At 45.0% G+C, this 19,946-nt stretch overlaps 1 protein-coding gene across 1 annotated transcript in view; it reads left to right on the plus strand.

Moving 5' to 3' along the window:
• The first annotated feature begins 2,753 nt into the window (after positions 1–2,753).
• The window catches only part of CDC42BPB (CDC42 binding protein kinase beta), a 99,947-nt gene continuing 82,754 nt past the window's right edge, over positions 2,754–19,946 (plus strand). Inside the window, 1 exon segment of the mRNA XM_027569275.2 lies at positions 2,754–3,150. Within this exon segment, the coding sequence (XP_027425076.1) occupies positions 2,976–3,150 (175 nt within the window). The 5' untranslated portion in view covers positions 2,754–2,975.

A 19,946-nucleotide genomic window follows, 5' to 3' on the forward strand; every position in this document is an offset into this window, starting at 1 on the left:
GAGCCCAAGCAGGAATTTATTGTAAGGATACTGCTACAGACAGAACATGTCCCCAAAACTCATATGCTGAAATCCTAACCCCCAATGGGATATATTAGGAGGTGGGACCTTAGGGAGGTGATTAGGTCTTGAGGGTTGAGCCCTCATTAATGGGATTACTGCCCCGTAGAAGGGCAAAGAACTACCTCTTTCCACCATGTGAGAATACAGCAAGACAGCCCTCTATAAACAGGAATGGGGCCCTCACTCAGAACCTGACCGTGCTGGCACCCTGATCTTGAACTTCTAGCCTCCAGAACCATGAGAAATAAATTTGTCTATAAGCCACTTAGTCTACGGAATTTTGTTATAGCGCCCTGAAGTGATTAAGACATACACGGAGGAACTTCATGGGTGCCTGAAGACACCGGGATTCCCTGGCCTGGAAGACCCAAGACCACTCAATCCATCAGCTGGTCACAGAGTCCCTAGTTCCCGAAACAGCAATTCTAATGCATACCAGCTACCGATGTGAGCATTTACTAGGAGCCAGGCACCATTCAGAGTGCTCTCAGTGGGTGTTCACTCATTTAGTCCTTTCAGAAACTCACTGAAATACAGGGTGGGTCTTACAGTTACTCTCTTTTTACACCTGGGACTGAGGCACAGGAAGATTTCTAGTTTTCAGAGTCGTGGGCAAGACCCATTGGTACCCACGGTGCCAAGTACTGAGGGAGACTATAGGGTGAACTGGGGTCTGACTCAGCCCAGCGAGTCACACAAGGCTGGCCTGAAAGGCAGTGCTCTAAGAGCTATGGGTTGAGCGGACAAAATGAAGGTGGTCAGGGAAGGGCATCCAAGCGGGGAGGTCTTGGCAAGTGCAAAGGCCAAGGCAGGAGGAAGCAGAAACAGTCGAGGTGCAGCAAGGAGGTGAGACTGGAGTCAGAGACTGAAGAGAGTAAGATCAGGGCTGGAGGGTGGAGCAGGGCCTGGCTGAGCCTGCTGGGTTTGGAGACGAGAGAATATATCGTCCAAGTGGGGGCACTGGGAGGATGGACATTGTTGTGCTTCCACTGCGACAAGGGCAATGAATGGGGACCGTCCCAGACAAATTCTGGCATCTCAACACCCTACTTAAAAGCCAAGGTAAAGAATTTGGTCTTTATCCTAAAACCAGTGGGAAATCTCTGGTTTTGAGCCAGCTGGTCTGCTCAGCCCCACCTCCTCCCTCTTAAAGTTGAGGTATCATACATATAAAGTGCACAAATATTTAGAGTACAGTTTGATTAAAAAATATGTATGTACAGATCCATGCTACAGGAGGGTCTGGTCAAGATACAGAATGTTCCTAGCCCCCAGTTCATAATTCCCCCCAAAGTTACCTCTCCTCTGATCTCTAACACCAAGATTGTTTTTGCCCACCTTTTAAAAATTAAGGTGTAACATATACAGAGTAGTTTGAAGGACGTTACCTACATGTACTCCTGCATAACCACCACCCAAATAAAATTATACACCACTTCCAGCAGCCAGGAAGACTCCCTCCTACCCGTTTCCAGTCAATACTTCCTCCACAGAGGTAGCTACTATTCTGATTTGTTTCCACACATTAGTTTTGCCACAGGCTCCTTTCGTTTTCCGTCTGCAAATCTCTATCCGCTCTGCCTCCTTGCCCCGGATCCACTGAAGCCCCCACCCCAACCTCTTCCTCCGGTTAGGCTTCCCCAGGCCCTGCACCCTCCCGCCCAGCTCTCAGCCACCCGCGTGGCGTCAGTGACATCCCACGAGCTCCAGGCGGCCCCTGCTCTCCTGACGCCAAGGGTCTGTTTGGGTGGGGGTGTTCCCCATCACCCTCCTGACCCCGCCACCCAAACAGACCAATAGTCTCACTAAAGCAGGGACTCGCTAGACAAACCCAGCCTGGAGACAGCCGGCCGCTGCCTACCAAAATCCCACCCTAAGACATTTGTTTGCGGTTGGAGTGAGCTGCACAGCAGAATCTGAAGTGCCCACTGCGGGGCACCCCGAATTCACGAGGGCCTGGGTGGCCCGCTGGGTCGCCGCTCTGCAGCGGCCTGTGCCCAGTCCGGGCCTCGGGCTCCCGTGCAAGTCCGGCAGGGCCCCGCTTTCCAAGGCTGCTCTGGGCTTGGAAGCGCCCTGGTTTTAAACCAACGGGTCACGCCGCCGAAGCCCCCCGGCAAGCAAGGGGAGTGGCTATTTCCCCTCGAGTCCCGAGGTGTGCCTGTGCGCGAGCACCGACTCGGCACACCCAGAGCTGGTCCGCGAAGCGCTCACGCACGCCGCCCGGGCGCCCTTTGCGCACGCGCGGACGCGCAATCTCGGCGGCGCACTGACCGCGCGCTCGCCCCGCCCCCGTCTCCTGGCCTTCCCAGCATCCCGGACTCCCTACGGCAAGCGGCGAGGTCCCATCCCGCCGGGAGCCGGGAGCCGGGAGCGCAGGGGCGGGGCGGCGCGCTGAGGTCAGCGCGGCGGCGGCCGGCCCCGCGGTGGTTGGCTGCGCCCGCGCTGGCCGCGCCCTGGTTGGCTGCGGGCCGCGGGGCTGGGCCGCCGGGTCGGGGCTGGGGTCGGGGCTCGGGCGCCGGCCGGGCTTGCGCTACGCTCGGCTCAGCGCCGCTCCGGGTCGACGGCTGGCGGCGAAGGCGGGGAGGGCGCGGCCGCGGGCGGGGCTGAAGGGCACGCGGCGGGCGGCGGAGCGAGGCGAGGCGAGGGCGGGCCGCGCCGGGCGGGGCGGGCGGCGGCGCCGAGGGGAGGAGACCGGCCCATGGACCCGCGGGGCCCGGCGCCCCAGACGCTGCGCCGCCGGGACCGAGCCCAAGATGTCGGCCTAGGCCGGAGCGCGACGACGCGGACGGGGCGGCGACGAGGCGCCGCAGCTGCCGGGGCTCGCGGCCGCCGGGCCCCCGAGGGCTCGCCCTGACGGACTGGCCGAGCGGGCGGCGAGAGTCCGGCGCGTTGGGAGCGGGCCGCGCGGCACCATGTCGGCCAAGGTGCGGCTCAAGAAGCTGGAGCAGCTGCTCCTGGACGGGCCCTGGCGCAACGAGAGCGCCCTGAGCGTGGAGACGCTGCTCGACGTGCTCGTCTGCCTGTACACCGAGTGCAGCCACTCGGCCCTGCGCCGCGACAAGTATGTGGCCGAGTTCCTCGAGTGGGGTAAGTGCGCGCGGGGCGCCGGCCTGCCCCTCCGCCCCCGGCGCTCCTCCTGCCGGCCCGCAGCCTTCCGCGCCTCCTGTCCCCAGACCCGCCGCCCCCTTCCTCTCGGGCCGCTCCTTGCGCCCTGGTCCCTTCGCGGCTCTCGGTCCCTCCCTGCCCTCCTCCTCGGCCCTGGCGCGTCCGCGTTCGGCCGTCCCGCCCCCTCATCCTGCTCCTGGGAGCCACATCCTCCGTTCCCACCCCCACTCCCCGCCGCCGGCCATCGCCCGGGCCGCTTCCTAGATCCACCCTCCGAGTCTGGATATCATTTCCTGCAGCACTCCCCGGGAAATCCGCCCCCACCCCCGCTCCTGCCCCTCGCCCTGGGGTCCAGAGTCAGCGTCGAGGCCCCCCCGCATGCCCTGCTGGCTTGTGGGGGCAGCCGCGTGCGGTTTTTACATCTCCGTTCTCCACCGCCCGGTGGGCCCCCTGTCTGCGTGTGCATTTCCGGGGAGCCCGGTTCTATCGCTGCCTCCTAGGCGACAGCCTGCTGCATCCCCTGGATGTCCAGGGCTTGAACACCCTTTACTGGAGCACCTCCAAGGGAGTTTTCAGGTTAAAAGCCTTATTTTGCAAGAGCAGATTGGTTCTTTTCGTTGTAATTGCGCTAGGTCCTCGTAACGTGTTGGGGGCAGCTGAACTGTCAGTATAGGGGAGGCGTTTAAAAACTTTCCTCGTGTGATCTTTGCATGCCTACTCTAGTTTATTCAGGGATCTATAGCGCTCTAATCATTCATCAACTAACCTATTTTGCTTTATTAGGACAAGAGTTTGATTAAGCCATTGGATGATTAGAGTCCCGGAGACAGCTACAGGTGTAAAGTGAAACCGTTTCGATTCGTTTCTAACAAACGTGGGCATCCTGTCAAGACCCTCAGACTCATCTGGAACGACCTAGTAGGAACATGCAGGGCTTATGTTCAGGCCAAACCGAAGAAAATCCTATCCTTGGGTCACTTGCGTCATTGGGCTAGGACTGTGCAGTTTGAACCAGTAATTTCTAATCTGGGGCTGATAAAGATGATATTTACACGAAGAAACGAATGTAGTCTGAGTGAGGCCTCCTACTCTGCCAAAATGGGAACTGGAATTTGGGGTTTTGTTTACTAATTAAAACTTAAGTTGAGATACTCTTTAGAGGGTTTGTTTTTTGCTCTTTAGCAAAATGATGTTTTGTGAGAGCCGCAGGAGAAAGGAGGCCCAGAGCCCCAGGACAGCCCATTATGCTTTATTTCGGTGAGGACCACCATGCTTGGTTACATACAATATCTGTAAAATGAGAGCGTTCACTTTCTAGGGTCCTTTATCGGTGACGTGATTTTCAACCAAATAATTAACTCACTTTCACAGTTGCTTTGAAAGTGAGGTCTTTGGTGCTTGTTACATCTGAGCCTTCTGAATGTTGTATTTGCCTTTCCTTTCTGGGCATTTGATGTTGAAATCCAGACAGTTCCACAATCAGGTTCAACTTGGTGCACAGTGTGTGGGTAGGAGTGTGACTGAAAGGAGAAGCGGAGGGAGGGTTGTAGTGGTGAGGTGTGGTCCATCTGGCCTCTGGCCTGGGAACTGAGTTGTGCCTCTGTGGGGTGAAGTCTGAGAGCCAGACACCCTGTATGTGGGTGGTTCTCGCCTAGTTCCATCCCTGGCCGACTGTACCGACCACTCTGTGACCTGGTGGGCTTTACTGAAGCAAGCTCCTCTCAGCATGTGTGGAGGTCTTATTTTAAGAGATTAGATCTTTCCAGATCGAAACAGAAGCTGTGTGCTATCACTTAGAATTATTATTATTTTTTTTAGATTTTATTTATTTATTTGACAGAGAGACAGCAAGAGAAGGAACACAAGCAGGGGGAGTGGGAGAGGGGAAGCAGGCTTCTGGCTGAGCAGGGAGCCCGATGTGGGGCTCGATCCCAGGACCCCGGGATCATGACCCGAGCTGAAGGCAGACGCTTAACGACTGAGCCGCCCAGGTGCCCCGTTTTATTTTTGAAATTGTATTCTGGCGTATTGGAACTTATGATTACAAATGAGTTACACTGTCCTAACAACTCAATTTGCACCGAAGTGTAAACGTTAAATTCCAGGGAAGAGAAATGGACTGAGGTTTAAGGTGGCATTTTAATGAAATATTAATACTACTTCTAAATACTAATGAAATAGGAAGTAGTATTTAATCTCATGCATGTTGACATGTACACTTGCAGCTCTGCAGGGTGCGTTACTAATGAAGTCGTTATTTAGTCTTACTTAGGATGCCTGCGTATTAAAAGTAGAAGGTGAGGAATGGTCTGTCGAGTGGAATTGTGGAGCGTTATCAGGTGCCCTGACTTCCAAGTGGAATTACTTCTGCTCTGGAAACAGACATAAGCTATCACCCTGGGGTTGCTGAGTCTTTGGGTTCACACTCTGCAGTGTGCGGAGTCCTGTCATGCAGAGGGCCAACCTCCCCCCCCTTCCAGATCTTGGTAGGTGTCTAATGCAATTAGGTAGAAGTCTTGCAACTTAAGAAATACAGCTATTCAGTTCAGATTTGGAGAGTTACTGAGGAATCTTTGAGGAAATTTGGAAAGTATAGGTAATAAAGTTTTTAACTTTTTTTACTTTAAAAAATGTATTTATGTTTTATAACAGCAGGTGATAATGGATTTTTTTAAAATTAGTTTCATGGGTAGAATCCAGTGATTCATCAGTTGCATATAACACCCAGGGCTCGTCACATCACGTGCCCTCCTTCATGCCCATTGCCCGGTTACCCGCCCCCCCCCCCAGCGGCCCTCGGTCTGTTTCCTTGAGTTAGGAGTCTCAGGGTCTGCCTCCCTCTCTGTTTTCACCTTATTTATCCTTCCCTTCCCCTGTGTTCATTTACTTTGTTTCTTAAATTCCACATATGAGTGAAATCATACAGTATTTGTCTTTCTCTGAAGTTTTAAGTTAATTTTAGTTTTTTAGAGAGAGTTTGTGGGTGCATAGGGAGAGGGAGAGAGAACCTCAAGCAGGCTCCATGCCCAGTGCAGAGCCCGATGTGGGGTTCCATCTCACAACCTTGAGTCAGATGCTTCACTGACTGGGTCACCCAGGCACCCCATCTTTAAGTTTTAAAAGAAGACTTTCTGGCTCTTCCTTCCTTTTTGCCACAGTGGTTGCGTGGGACAAGACTCAGTGTAGCCCATCGTAAAGACCTTCATTGTAGGTCTTTAATTTTCCCTTGATTATGTTTATAATTTGATTAGTTTCCTCTGTGAAATCCTGGACTTTAATTAAAAGTTGGAAATACCCTGCTTTGCATCTGTATTTCTTTAAGCTGTATTTTAATGCAAATTGAATCCCATTTGAAGTAGAACATATGAAGCACTTTGAAATTTCTATAATAGCAACAAATACAAGTAAATGAGATGAATTTGCTGTCTCTTACCTTTGTTACATAAAAATACTTTTACATGTGTTAAATATTTTTTTCATGGCTTAGATGTAATGACTAGTGTTACAGTTGGATGGAGCTGATGTTTGAAGTCCCAGCCTATTGGCCGTGGGTAGACCACAGGGGCTCTGTGCTCTGGCCCCTCATGGCCTGCAGACCAGGTGGGAAGCCTGGAGCTTGCAGCTGGTGTAGGCATGTCTCAGGGACACGGACCTCTGTGTGTTTCCCAATTTGCAGTCCAGGGCACCTTCCTTTACCCTGCCACTGTACTTCCTATATAAGGAAGAAAATTAATTCTTTCTAGCCCTCTTTCCTCTCCTCATTTGTGTTTTTTCTTGTTAGGAGTGCAGCAGTACCTTCATCCATGTGCATTCCCATAGCGGTTAGCACGGGGATCCTCAGCCCAAGGAGTGGGATGACTCTACCAAATTTAAAACGTTCGGGCTTAACTGGTGGTGCTTAAAATCTCAAGATACATTCTGGTTTGATACATAATGGTTCCTCCAGATGGAATGTTTGTGTAACATGGGAATGACTTAAACAGGTCTTTTGAATAAGATCTAAATTTGGAGGAAATATTGGGATTGCATAATAAAAATTAAGTTAACATAATTTAGACTCGTAAGTAGCTATTTGAAATGCGTGGTGGGGGCGCCTGGGTGGCTCAGTCCGTTAAGCGTCTGCCTTCAGCTCAGGCCATGATCCTGGGGTCCTGGGATCGAGCCCCGGCATCGGGCTCCCTGCTCCGCGGGAAGCCTGCTTCTCCCTCTCCCACTCCCCCTGCTTGTGTTCCCTCTCTTACTTTCTCTCTCTCTGTCAAACAAATAAATAAAATCTTTAAAAAAAAAATGCGTGGTGATATTGACTACGTGGCAGGTGATGGGACAGCTGAAACCATTAAACCATAAAAAGCCAGCCTTACCCTTTCTCTCCTAAAACCTCATCCATTGACATTTGGGTTTCGAAGTGAATAGCCGTGTCACTTCGTGTGTGACACACTTAGCGTGTTAAATCTAGACTTTAACTAAGGTTGGCATTGGAGTGAATTGTTTTCAGATAGGATACCACTGTGTGAGCCATGTGAGAAGGTTTATGACGTGCAGCGGATCGCTCGCCAAGCGCACTCCTGTGCGCCTACCATGGGGTGGAGAGGTGGCCCCTCTTGCCTTTGCCCTGCCTCTGGTTGCAGAGCCTGGTGCCCTTAGAAATCTGTCTGTGCTGACATCTGTAATGCTGGATAAATACATGAGCAAACAGGACTGTTAATGCCAAACTCTATTAAGTACGGTGAAACTGTTGAGTACTTTTCTTGGTAAAGAGACAAGTATTTTTTGAGACTAATAAGGTAAGAGGATCAAAAAAGGAGATAAAATTAAAGGAAGTTTTGGAGGAGTTTTTTAAAAAACCCATGAAGGGTGCCTGGGTGGCTCAGTTGGTCACGTGACTGCCTGCGGCTCAGGTCATGATCCTGGAGTCCCGGGATCGAGTCCCGCATCGGGCTCCCTGCTGAGCCGGGAGTCTGCTTCTCCCTCTGACCCTCCCCCTCTCATGCTCTATTTCATTCTCTCTCTCAGATAAATAAATCTTTAAAAATAAATAAATAAAAAACCCATGAAAACCCTATAATCACATCACCCTAACTGGTCCCCATAAGATAACACCGTTTAGTTCCCTGTCCCAAGTTTAAGTTTGGTTCGTAGCTTTAAGAACGGTCCAGAATGACAGTGTGTTAGGGTTATCTTAAATTTGTGTGAAAAGCTCACACAAACGCGCTCTCCAAAAGGAAAACGGGTGAGAGGAACACTTTCCTTAGATTTATTTATTTATTTTAAAGATTTTATTTATTTATTTGACAGAGACAGCGAGAGAGGGAACACAAGCAGGGGGAGTGGGAGAGGGAGAAGCAGGCTTCCCGCCGAGCAGGGAGCCCGATGTGGGGCTTGATCCCAGGACCCTGGGACCATGACCTGAGCCGAAGGCAGACGCTTAACGACTGAGCCACCCAGGCGTTTATATTTAATAAACCAGAAGTGTTTTGACAATCTGAACTGAAATAAGGACTTAAAAATCTACCAGAGACAACTATTTTTTAAAGACAAATGGATACTAACTATGAAGTAAAGGTCGTACTTTACAGCAAGATCTGAATGATCTGTGTTGCACATTAGGTTTTTGGTCAGTTTCACTGACTGGTAGGTAACTGGTGACAAGATTGTTTTTAGATTAAAATTTTGCAAAAAGAGTCAATTATATAATAGGAGAACTTTGGATTTTATTATCGTTAGGAAAGAATTAGAAATTCCGAGAGAAATTTGAGTTGGATCATGTTTCGGTCCAATTCTGTCCTTGTATTGGAGCTGCTTTGGAGACCTGTGGAACTTGCTTGAAGGTGACTCCAAATGTTACGGGGACGGCGATGATTTCTCTGGCCTCCACAATCACAAGAGTCATGGGTGTGAACACTATTAAGAATTGGAGTGACCCTGTAGTCTGCCCTCCACCCCCATCCCTGCTGTCCCTTAGGTAAGCCAGGCTCAGGACATTTTCCCTGATCATTTCGGAGCCAGCAGCCTTCTAGTGGGGGTTCTCTTGTCCACTGGACCATGATCAACCTTGGGCTGCCTTGCAGGCACCTGCTTTGAAATCTGTTTTATGGTAGCCTTTTCTTTCATTCCCATCGTCACTGGCCTGGCTGAGGCTCTCAAGCCCGCAGACCTAAGTGAATGCCTTTCTCACTTTAGGATTTAAATACCTCTGCTAGTTAGCCTTAGACACTGCTGTTCCTTTCATCACTCCCTCTTTCAAATACTTCATATTCTATTGTCTTTAATAAATCAGGTAAAACTGACCTAAAAAGACCCATTTAATTTTAGTTTTAGAAGTTGACATTAACAGCACTTCTGACCATACCCCGTGATTTTCTTCAAATATAATTTTACCTTTATTAAAGTAATGCATTTACCTAGTAACTCTGGTTTTTAACTTTCATAAGCAGCCACTTCTAACCCCTCTCTTTCTATTTGATAATCATCTGTCTCAGGATTGCATTCAGCAGCCAGTAACACAACCAATTAATAGCGACTTACCCAAAATCGAGGTGAATTCTGTCTCATGTGGAATTGGGATGTGGGCAGGGCAGGGCTAGTAAACAGCTCATTCCAAGAAGTCTTCAGGGACCTGGGCCCTTTCCTGCTGTCGGTCCAGCCTCTGATGGTGGCCGTCCCCTCTGCATTCCAGGCACCTGGGCGAAGGTGTTGTATTACTGTGGAAGAATCTGGGATGTTATAGTTATTTAGCAGTTCTAGCCTCAAATTCCATGTTTCTTTAAAGTGTGTTTGTACTGATTTTTCTGTTTTAGGCATTATCTGTTGACTTCTTAGTGTGGAAGAGAAAGTTATGGAACTTTTATATACCTTCTCTGCCCACATGTCCTCTCTCTCCCTTTTTCCAAATATGGTTATGTAATAATTTTTGTTTAAATTGGTAATGTTTATGTTGTTCTCAGTAGGTAAATATCTTAACTAAGCCACATAGGATGCAGTTAGTTCCCTGTGTTTGCTGAGACAGGGAATTATTTCTGTGTTTATTGGAATGACTTAGGTGTCTTTGCTCTAGCTTAGATGCCAGTGGCACAGTGCTAAGTGTGGTCCCAGGTGTGTAGCTAGAACATCTCAGCACCGCAACATGCCTTGCCACGCGCCCCACCCGATCTGTCACCTTCCACCCTGTGAAGCCTTTCCTTTTCCTGTTCTCACTGAGGCTGTTTGTGCTCCAGGCCCAGTGCTTAGCAGTATTCCTAGCATTTCTCTTCATTCCTTGTGGGAATTTTTTTGGTGTCTCTCTGTTGAATTCCCCTTTCTGGATTTATGTCTTTTTCCTTTTGGTACAGTGTGTCTTCTAGTGGCTTCCTGAGAAAGGGTTCATCACAGATAAATTTTTGAGACCTACCCTGTCTGAAAATGCCTTTTCTTCCCTCACACTTGAGTGACACACTGCCTGGGTACTTGAATTCTAGGTTAGAAGTAATTTTTCCTCAGAAGTTTGAAAGTGTTACTCCATTACTGTCCACCTTCCGTTGTTGGTAATGAGCAGCCTAACCCCATAAGTGATCCCCAAGACTTTGTGTGGTTTGTCTTACCTGGGAACTCTCAGGGTCTTTTTTTTTTTTTTTTTAAAGATTTATTTATTTATTTGAGAGAGAGAGAGAGCATGAAAGGGGGGAGGGTCAGAGGGAGAAGCAGACTCCCCACTGAGCAGGGAGCCCAATGTGGGACTCAATCCTGGGACTCCAGGATCATGACCTGAGCTGAAGGCAGTCGCTTAACCAACTGAGCCACCCAGGTGCCCATTCTCAGGGTCTTCTGCTACTCCGAGCATTCTTGGTGGGTCTTTCTGGTGGGGACACTGGGTCCTTCAGCTCTGGAAACTTTTCCCTGTTGTCTCTTGGATGATCTCATCCCTGATTTCTGGATCTCCTATTATTCAGTTGTTGGACCTTCTGGAGTGTTCTACTAATTCCCTTTTCCTACTTTTTCCTGTTCATTATCTGTTTCTTCTGATTTTTCTGGGAGAGGTCCTTAACTGTATCTTCTAGTCCTTACACTGAATTTTTATTTCTGCCATCATATCTTTCATTATTAAGTGTTTTTGTTCTCAGCATTCCTTTTTATAACATTCTATCTTCGTTTCATGAAGGCAGTGCACTTTTTTTAAGATTTCATTTATTTGAGAGAGAGCGAGCGAGTGCCTGCACACAAGCTGGGGCAGGGGCTGAGGGAGGAGCAGATTCCCTGCTGAACAGGGAGCCTGATAGAGCCTGAGCCCAAGGCAGACATTCAACCAGCTCAGCCACCCAGGCACCCCGGCAGTGTACTTTAAAAAAAATTTTTTTTTAATTGATTTACGTGTGCACATTTCTGTTACGTAGACATTTTCTTTTGTATCCTGTGTTGTCCCTCTCTTCTGAGTCCTTGTTCTCATCATTCCTGCCTTGGTCTTTGTCTTTGATGTCAGAAGCATCTCTCCAAATACCTGCTGATTCTTGGCTGTCTTTTCATAATTGTGAGTGGGCTGATTGGAAACCCCCCATGTGCATGGACAAACTTTTAAGTGTTGAGTCTCACCGTTAGGAAATAGGACAGGGACAGTTTGAGGGACACTACCAGAAGTTGCTAAAGTAATTCTTTCTTTGGGCCTGTCAGTTTCCCCAGAGAGGGGTTTCTGCTGTCCTGCCTGGGCAGTGGGGAGCAATGTGGGATATGCTGGCTTTTTGGGAAGGTGGGGTAAGGTGGAGAGTTGATGGGAGGGAACAGAAGGAGCTCTGGGGTGTCGCTGCTTCTCCTGTAGATTTGAAGCCAGTCCTGTTTTCTCTCTGTTACCATTTAGACCCTCAGAGATCCCAGTGCTGCTGATCATTCCCGAGTAGCCTTACCCCTACCTCACATACAGTAACTCAGTTTTCTAGCTTTGCTAAATTAGTCATCGCTTGTCCATTGGCTTTTCCCACTGTGCAAAATTGTGCTGACATTCCTAGGCTGCTGTCATCTTCTGTCACTCGTTCAACAAGTATTTTTTAAGGACTTAAAAAGTACCAGGCACTGCAATGATGAACAGAATCCCTGTTCTCCTGGGGCTCATGTTATCCTTGAGGCTGTGGTAATCATAAGCTATCATTTTAGTAGCATTTTCAGGTGGCATAAGGCTAAGGCGGATGTGCCGAAAGGTGTGTGAAGTCAGAGGGGATAATTTCTATTTTCTTTGACATGGATGTATTGGCATTTCTATTCCTATGCTTACTCGTTTATTAGAAAGCTTCCCCCATAAGAGTAGAAGGAAGACATGGGAATAAAAAGGAAGGACAAGTTTTTCTCTGGGAACTGCATGCTAGTGGAAGGGGGGGTTAGGAAAGGGATGTGAAGAAGGGGGAGTTATAGGGTGGGTGCACTGAAAAGGAAAAGGGGTGTCTGGAAAGTGCTTCTTCCGATGGCTGGGGAGCGGCTGCTCTAGGGTGGGCACAGGGGTGAAGCAGGGAGGGACCTCTGGAGACCCGCAGTGTGGAGATGTTTGCAGTTGAGGAGGCGGTGTTTGTGACCCAGAGACTATGCGCATAAGCTTTGATCTTTCTTGAGCTGACATGGAACTGATTCTGTTTAAGCTCTTGCTACGGAGGAAGGTATCACCAGCTATTTATTTATTTAGATATTTATTTATTTGAGACAAAGTGCATGTGCGCCTGCACCCCAGCGAGCGCACGAGGTAGGGGGAGGAGCAAAGGGAGAAGCAGACTCCCCACTGAGCAGGGACCCTGACCCAGGGCTCCATCCCAGGACCCCGAGATCACGATCTAAGGCGAAGGCAGACCTTAACCAGCTCAGCCACCCAGGCGCCCCAGGTATCACCAGTTTAAAATCAAGAGCAGAAGAAGAACTGTTCTTGCCACTCATAATTTTCTAAAAACAAATAACAGATGAAATCCAAAGGTAAACAGACCTCCCTTACCATGACACCCAGATTACATTTTAAGGCTGTTGCTCTGTTGTACTTTACCCTCTTCATGTGAAAGAATTGAACTGAAATCACTGAACTTCTCTCATCTTGTTTAAAAAAGTTAACATCAGGGAGCTGCATTTATTTTTTTTAAATTTATATGTTATTTTTAACTGGAAATAGTATTTTTAATTTATTTTTTAGTTTAATTTTTTTTTTAAAAAATAGGCTCCACACCCAACGTTGGGCTTGAACTCGTGACCCCGAGATTAAGAGTCACATGCTCTCACACTGAGAAAGCCAGGCGCCCCTGGCAATAGCATTTTCATTCTTCACTATTGAGAAAGATGTTGATTTCATAATTAATGGGTATACAGTAATCTTTTTAAAAATAATTTTGCAGTTCTGTCACAAATGGACTTGCTGCTTTTTTAATTGCAGATATTTGAAATCAGATTGTTGAAAAAGTCTTTTAAGTGTATTAACAAATCAGTCTTCTGATGTACCTTTAAAATTAATCTGGGAGGGGCACCTGGGTGGCTCAGTCGTTAAGCGTCTGCCTTCGGCTCAGGTCATGATCCCAGGGTCCTGGGATCAAGTCCCACATCGGGCTCCCTGCTCAGCGGGAAGCCTGCCTCTCCCTCCCCGACTCCCCCTGCTTGTGTTCCTGCTCTCGCTGTCTCTCTCTGTCAAATAAATAAGTAAAATCTTTAAAAAAAAATTAATCTGGGAAAATGTCAATAAAGCTTTGGAATATGTGGGATATATTGTCTCGCAGCAAATTGGGAAGTTACTGGGAGTGCTCTATTCCCAATTTCACCAATTAATTAAGGTGTCAAGGATGGCATTTATATTAGACTGTATCAGGACAAGAAATGTTCAGCATTATGGTTTTGTGTAACCAAAGTGAAGCCTGGGTATATTTCCTTCTATAAATATTTAATTATTTTTTTAAAAAGCAAGGTTTGCCTTTATGAAGTTTTGATAATCCTTGTGAAATAATATGTGAAGAGGGTTACTGGGACAGAAACTGACGTCTATCAGCAAGATGAGAGAAACTTAAATTGTACAGCTGATTAAGTTTATTTTAATGGGAAAGAAAGATTTCTCTGGCATTTACAGTTACAGGTGGTTTACTTTTTCTTTCTTTTTTGGTAACAGCGTTATTGAGATATAATTTGCCCACAATTTCCCTGTTCAAATTATACAGTCCAGTAGCTTTAATATAGTCATAGAATTGTGCAACCATCTCCACTGTTGAATTGCAAACACTTTCATCACCTCTGAAAGAAGCCCTGTACCCTTTTGCTGTCAGCCCTAAGCAGCCACGGTCTCATCTCATTATATATTTGCCTGTTCTGGACATTTCCTGTGGTCTTTTGTGACTGGATCCTTTTCACTTAGCATAATGTTTTCAGGGATATCTCTGTATTTCATCCCTTTCAATTCCAGATAACATTCCATTACGTAGATAGTCCACATTTTGTTTATCCGTTCATCAGTTGATGAACATTTGGGTTGTTTCTACCTTTGGATATTATGAAGAATGCTGCTGTGAACATTAATGTACCAGTTTTGGTGTGGACAGATGTTTTCATTTCTCTTGGGTATATACCCAGGAGAGAATTGCTGGGTCATTCAGTAACTCTATGCTTAGCATTTTGGGGAACTGCCAGATTGTTTTCCATAGCAGCTGTACCAGTATACATTTCCACCAGCAGCATATAAGACTTCCAATTTCTCCATATCCTTACCGACACTTGCTCTTGTCTCTTTTATTTTAGCCATCCTAGTGAATGGCGTCTCATTTTAGTTTTGATTTACTTTTCTCTAAAGGCTAACAGGGTTGAACATCCTTTCTTGTGTTTATTGGCCATTTGTATATCTTCTTTGGAGAAATGTCTGTTCTTTTGCCCATTTTTAAATTGTGTTGTCTTTCTGTTGTTGAGTTGTAAGAGTTATTTATATACTTTGGATATTAAACCTTTACCAAATGTATAATTTGCAAATATTTTCCTCTATACGGTGGGTTGTCATTTCATATTCTTGATGGTTTCCTTCAAAGCACAAAAGTTTTTAAATTTTGATGAAATTTAATTAAATTTTGTTGATTTAGGTGTCATATCTAAGACTCCATTGCCAAGGGGCACCAGGGTGGCTCAGTCAGTTAATTTCAGGTCATGACCTCAGGGTCCTGGGATTGAGCCCCGCATTGGACTCCCTGCTCAGCCGGGCATCTGCTTCTCTCTGACCCTGCCCCCTCTCATGTGTGCACGCTCTCGCTCGCTCTCTCTCTCTCTCTCTCTCAAATAAACAAATAAAATCTTAAAAAAAAAAAAGAATCCATTGCCAAATCCAAGGTCACAGAGATTTATACCTGTGTTTTCTTCTAAGGGTTTTATAGTTTCAGATCTTACATGTAGGTCTTTGATCCATTTTGAGTCAATTTTTGTATATGGTATGAGATGGAGAACCATAATTTTTTTATCCTTCTTTTGCATGTGGATATTCTGTTATCCCAGCACCATTTGTTGAAGAGACTGTTCTTTCCCCATTGAGTAGTCATGCATCCTTGTCAAAATCAGTTGTTAAACGTATGGGTTTAATTCTGGGCTCTCAGTTGTGTTCTGTTGATGTTTACCCCGGTCCTTAATGCTGGTTGGTACCAACACTGTCTTGATTACTGTTGCTTTGTGGTAAGTTTTGAATTCAGGAAGTGTGAGTCCTCCAGCTTTGTTCTTTTTCAAGATTGTTTTGGCTATTTTGAGTTTCTTGAATTTCCATATGAATTTTAGGATCAGCTTGTCAATTTCTATAAAGAAGCCATCTGGGATTCTGATAGAGATTGCATCAAATCTGTAGATGAATTTGGGGAGTATTGCCACTTTAACAATATTAAATCTTCTATGAACATAATGTCTTTCCACTTATTTAGATCTTTTAAATTTTTTTTTCAAAAATATTTGGTAGTTTTCAGAGTTTAGCATGTTTGTTTTTACTTTTTTATTGTGGTAAAATACGTATGATAGAAAATTTGTCATTTTAACTATATAAGTGTTTATTTGGTTACATTAATTACATTCACAAAACAGAGTATAAGATTTGCAGTTATTAAATTACTCCTAAGGTTTTTTTTTAACGCTATTATAAATAGAATTGTTTTCTTAATCTCATTTTTCAGATTGTTCGTTACAAATGTATACAGGGGCGCCTGGGTGGCTCAGTCGTTGAGCATCTGCCTTCGGCTCAGGTCATGATCCCAGGGTTCTGGAATCGAGCCCCACATCGGGCTCCCTGCTCGGCGGGAGGCCTGCTTCTCCCTCTCCCACTCCCCCTGCTTGTGTTCCCGCTCTCGCTGTCTCTCTCTCTCTCTGTCAAATAAATAAATAAAATCTTTTAAAAAAAAAAGTATACAAATGACAAGTGATTTTTTTTTTTTTAAAGATTTATTTATTTGACAGAAAGGGGGAGAGAGCAAGCACAAGCAGGAGGAGGGGCAGAGAGAGAGGGAGAAGCAGACTCCCTGCCGAGCAGGGAGCCTGATGTGGGACTTGATCCCAGGACCCTGGGATCATGACCTGAGCCGAAGGCGGACGCTTAACCGACTGAGCCACCTAGGCGCCCAACAATTGATTTTTTTAATATTGATCCTGTGTCCTGCAAAATGGCTGAACTCATTTACTAGTTCTAATAGTTTTTAGTGGTTCCTTAGGATTTTTATATATAAGATCATGTCACCTGTGAATAGAGATAGTTTGCTTCTTCCTTTCCAGGCTGGATGTTCTTTCTTTCTGTCAGCTACTTGCCCTGGCTAGAAGCTCCAGCACAGTGTAGAATAGAAGTGGCAAGAGTGCACATTCTTGTCTTATTCCTGATCTTAGGGACAAAGCATCTAAGTCTTCACCATTAAGTTTGCTCGTAGCTGTGAGTTTTCATAGATGCCCTTTATCAGATTGAGGAAGTTTCCTTCTATTCCTAGTTTGTCGAGTGTTTTTTCATAAAAGGGTGTTGAGTTTTGTCAGCTACTTTTTCTGGGCCCATTGAGATAATCATGTTGCTTTTATTTTTTATTCTGTTGATATATGGTGTGTTATAGTAATTGTTGTATGTTGAACCAACCTTACATTCCTAGGATAAATCCCACTGGGTCATGATGTACATTTCTTATTCTGTGTTGGCTGGATTTGGTTTGCTAGTACTTTGTTGTGGATTTTTACATCAATATTTGTAAGAGATACCGGTTTGTGGTTTTTTCTTTCCTTGAATGTCTTTGTCTGGTTTTGATATCAGGGTTAATACTGGCCTTATAAAATGAGTTTGAAGGTGTTCTCTCTTCTTTTTTTTGAGAGTTTGTGAAAATTTTGTAGTCTTTAAATTTTTGATTTTGAGGAACTGCCAGATTCCCAGTTCACCTGGTAAGTATCTGGGTTTTTCTTTGGTTAGTTTTTGGATTACTAATTCAACCCCTGTACTTGATGTACATCTATTCACATTTTCTCTTTCTTCTTGAATCAGTTTGGTAATTTTTATCTTTTTTAGGAATTTGTCCATTTCATCTAGATTAATTTGTTGGCATAGAGTCTGTTCATGATATTTCTTAAGCCTTTTAGATCTGTAGGAATGTCTCGTCTCCTCTTTCATTTCAATTTTAGCAGTTTGAGCCTCCCCCTTTTTTTCCCTTGGCCAACCTTAAAAATGGTTAAAGTGGCAAGCTTTATGTTTTACCACAATGAAAAAGTAACTGTAAGTAAAAGTAATTGGGATCCATCTATGCTGTTGAGTTTAACTGCTGTTCACTTTCTCTGCTCGCACTATATTTGTGTGTCACCATTTGCGCATTCACTCTGGACCGACGTCTGGGTGGCCGGTGTTTGGGCTGTTAATGAAGAGTTCTACCATAAATTGCTTTGGTTTTTTAAATTCTCCAGAGAGAGTCTCTTTGACTACAGTGTGTCTACCATATCATTGGTCGGTCTTTCTTTAAAAATTCCTTTCTAGACGTTTCTTGAGTTACTCTCCCATAACTTTGAATTCTGTAATAGTTTGTGGAGGATTGTCGTGGATGGTCCAAATTACAGTTCTCTGTGATTTAGGATTGCCCCATGTGCCAAGTGTTAAAAATATCAGAACATAAATCACAAAATGTACATTAGGCCAGTGCTATTTTTATTTTAAATAGTTTTAAAACTATAAAAATAACAATGTGCTCATGATTTAATAAATTGAAACAATGCAGAAAGGTATGCCATAGAAAGTAAAAGTCTTTCTCACCCTAATTGTATATAAGTTGTTACTTTTTTAATTTTAGAGCATATTCTAGACTTCGCATTAAAATTGAAAATTGATTTGAAAGGCTTTTTAATACCAAAATATGTTGTTATTCATAGTTTTAAAATTTTCATGAGAAGTTAATGTTGAAATATGGTTATTGCATGTATCAAGAGGGTTGTGATTTTTGCCTTTGATAGACTATTAATTTTTATTGTTATGTCTATACATAACAATATACATAATGCTAGTGAATCATTCATGCATTCCTAAGCACACTTAGCCACGGCTTTTTTTTTTTTCTTTAAATGAAGGACAGCCTCATTTGAAGAGATCTCTGCAGTTGTCTAAGAGCTTTGTGATCTACTAGTGGTGGTTTTTTTTTTTTTTTTAAGATTTTATTTATTTATTTGACAGAGACACAGCGAGAGAGGGAACATAAGCAGGGGGAGTGGGAGAGGGAGAAGCAGGCTTCCCGCGGAGCAGGGAGCCGGATGCGGGGCTCGATCCCAGGACCCCGGGATCATGACCTGAGGTGAAGGTGGATGCTTCACCAGCTGAGCCACCCAGGCGCCCCTGAATCGTGATATTTTTGAGTACTGCCAGATCCTTAGTTGATCAGATTTTATATTTTTTCTTCTCTAGAGCATTTTCATCACAATTGGTTTGTAATATAAATAAAACTTCATTTGCTACTAAGACTAAAAACTTTAAAAATCTATGTCATTCTCAGTTACTGTCATTTCATACCACCACCCATACCTGTTTTCTTATGGCTTATTTTTTCCCTGCTTTAGTAATTCTTGTTGATTGTATTGCAAATTTAATGATGCTTAAAATATTACATTTATTATCAGAGAAAAATATTTTCTAGTAATGAACTTTAAATGTTTTTAAAGATAAAGGTTGGTATGGAGAAGTATAACTGTTTTTCACTTTTCACGAAGTGTTCCCCAGCACGAAAGTTGAAAGGGAGTCTGTGGGTAAACATTTAGCAATAGGAGTATCTCAGTAGGCCTTTTGAAAGCAGAGTCCAAAGTACTGCTGTACCAGTATTAATCAGGTTCAGGATATACATCTATTATACTGAATACTGAAACCATTAGTCATGTCAGCTCTGCAGAGTTTGTACAGAATTTTTACCAGCTCATAAAACTGTTTTATGACCAGAAGGAATGCCAGCAATAAAACAAACGAAGTCATAACAAATAAACTGGGCATGTAGCTGATTTTCATGTCCGGATATGCTTCCAGTGAGGAAAACTCCTGTGTCGTTTGCAGCAAGAGCTGGTGGTGATTTGGAGTCAGTCATTCTGGTTTGAGTATGTGTACAAGGAGACCAATTTTTCAAAAATGTCTAGCCTAGCATCCCATGTCAAGCCTTCAACTGTCCTCTGTTTAGATAAGAAATAGCAGATGACCTCCTGTATGAAAATGTGATTCCTTTTTTGGAGTGGCTTGTTGATACTCTTTATTTTCATAAATAATATTAATAAAAGTGGTAGCAATTGGAAGTATTTCCTGCTGCAAATTTAGATCTCTTGTATTATAGAAAATTTCAGACATTAAGTAGAGAGTGGAATGA

The sequence above is a fragment of the Zalophus californianus genome, chromosome 6 (assembly GCF_009762305.2).
Source record: "Zalophus californianus isolate mZalCal1 chromosome 6, mZalCal1.pri.v2, whole genome shotgun sequence".
Classification (NCBI taxonomy): Eukaryota; Metazoa; Chordata; class Mammalia; order Carnivora; family Otariidae; genus Zalophus; species Zalophus californianus.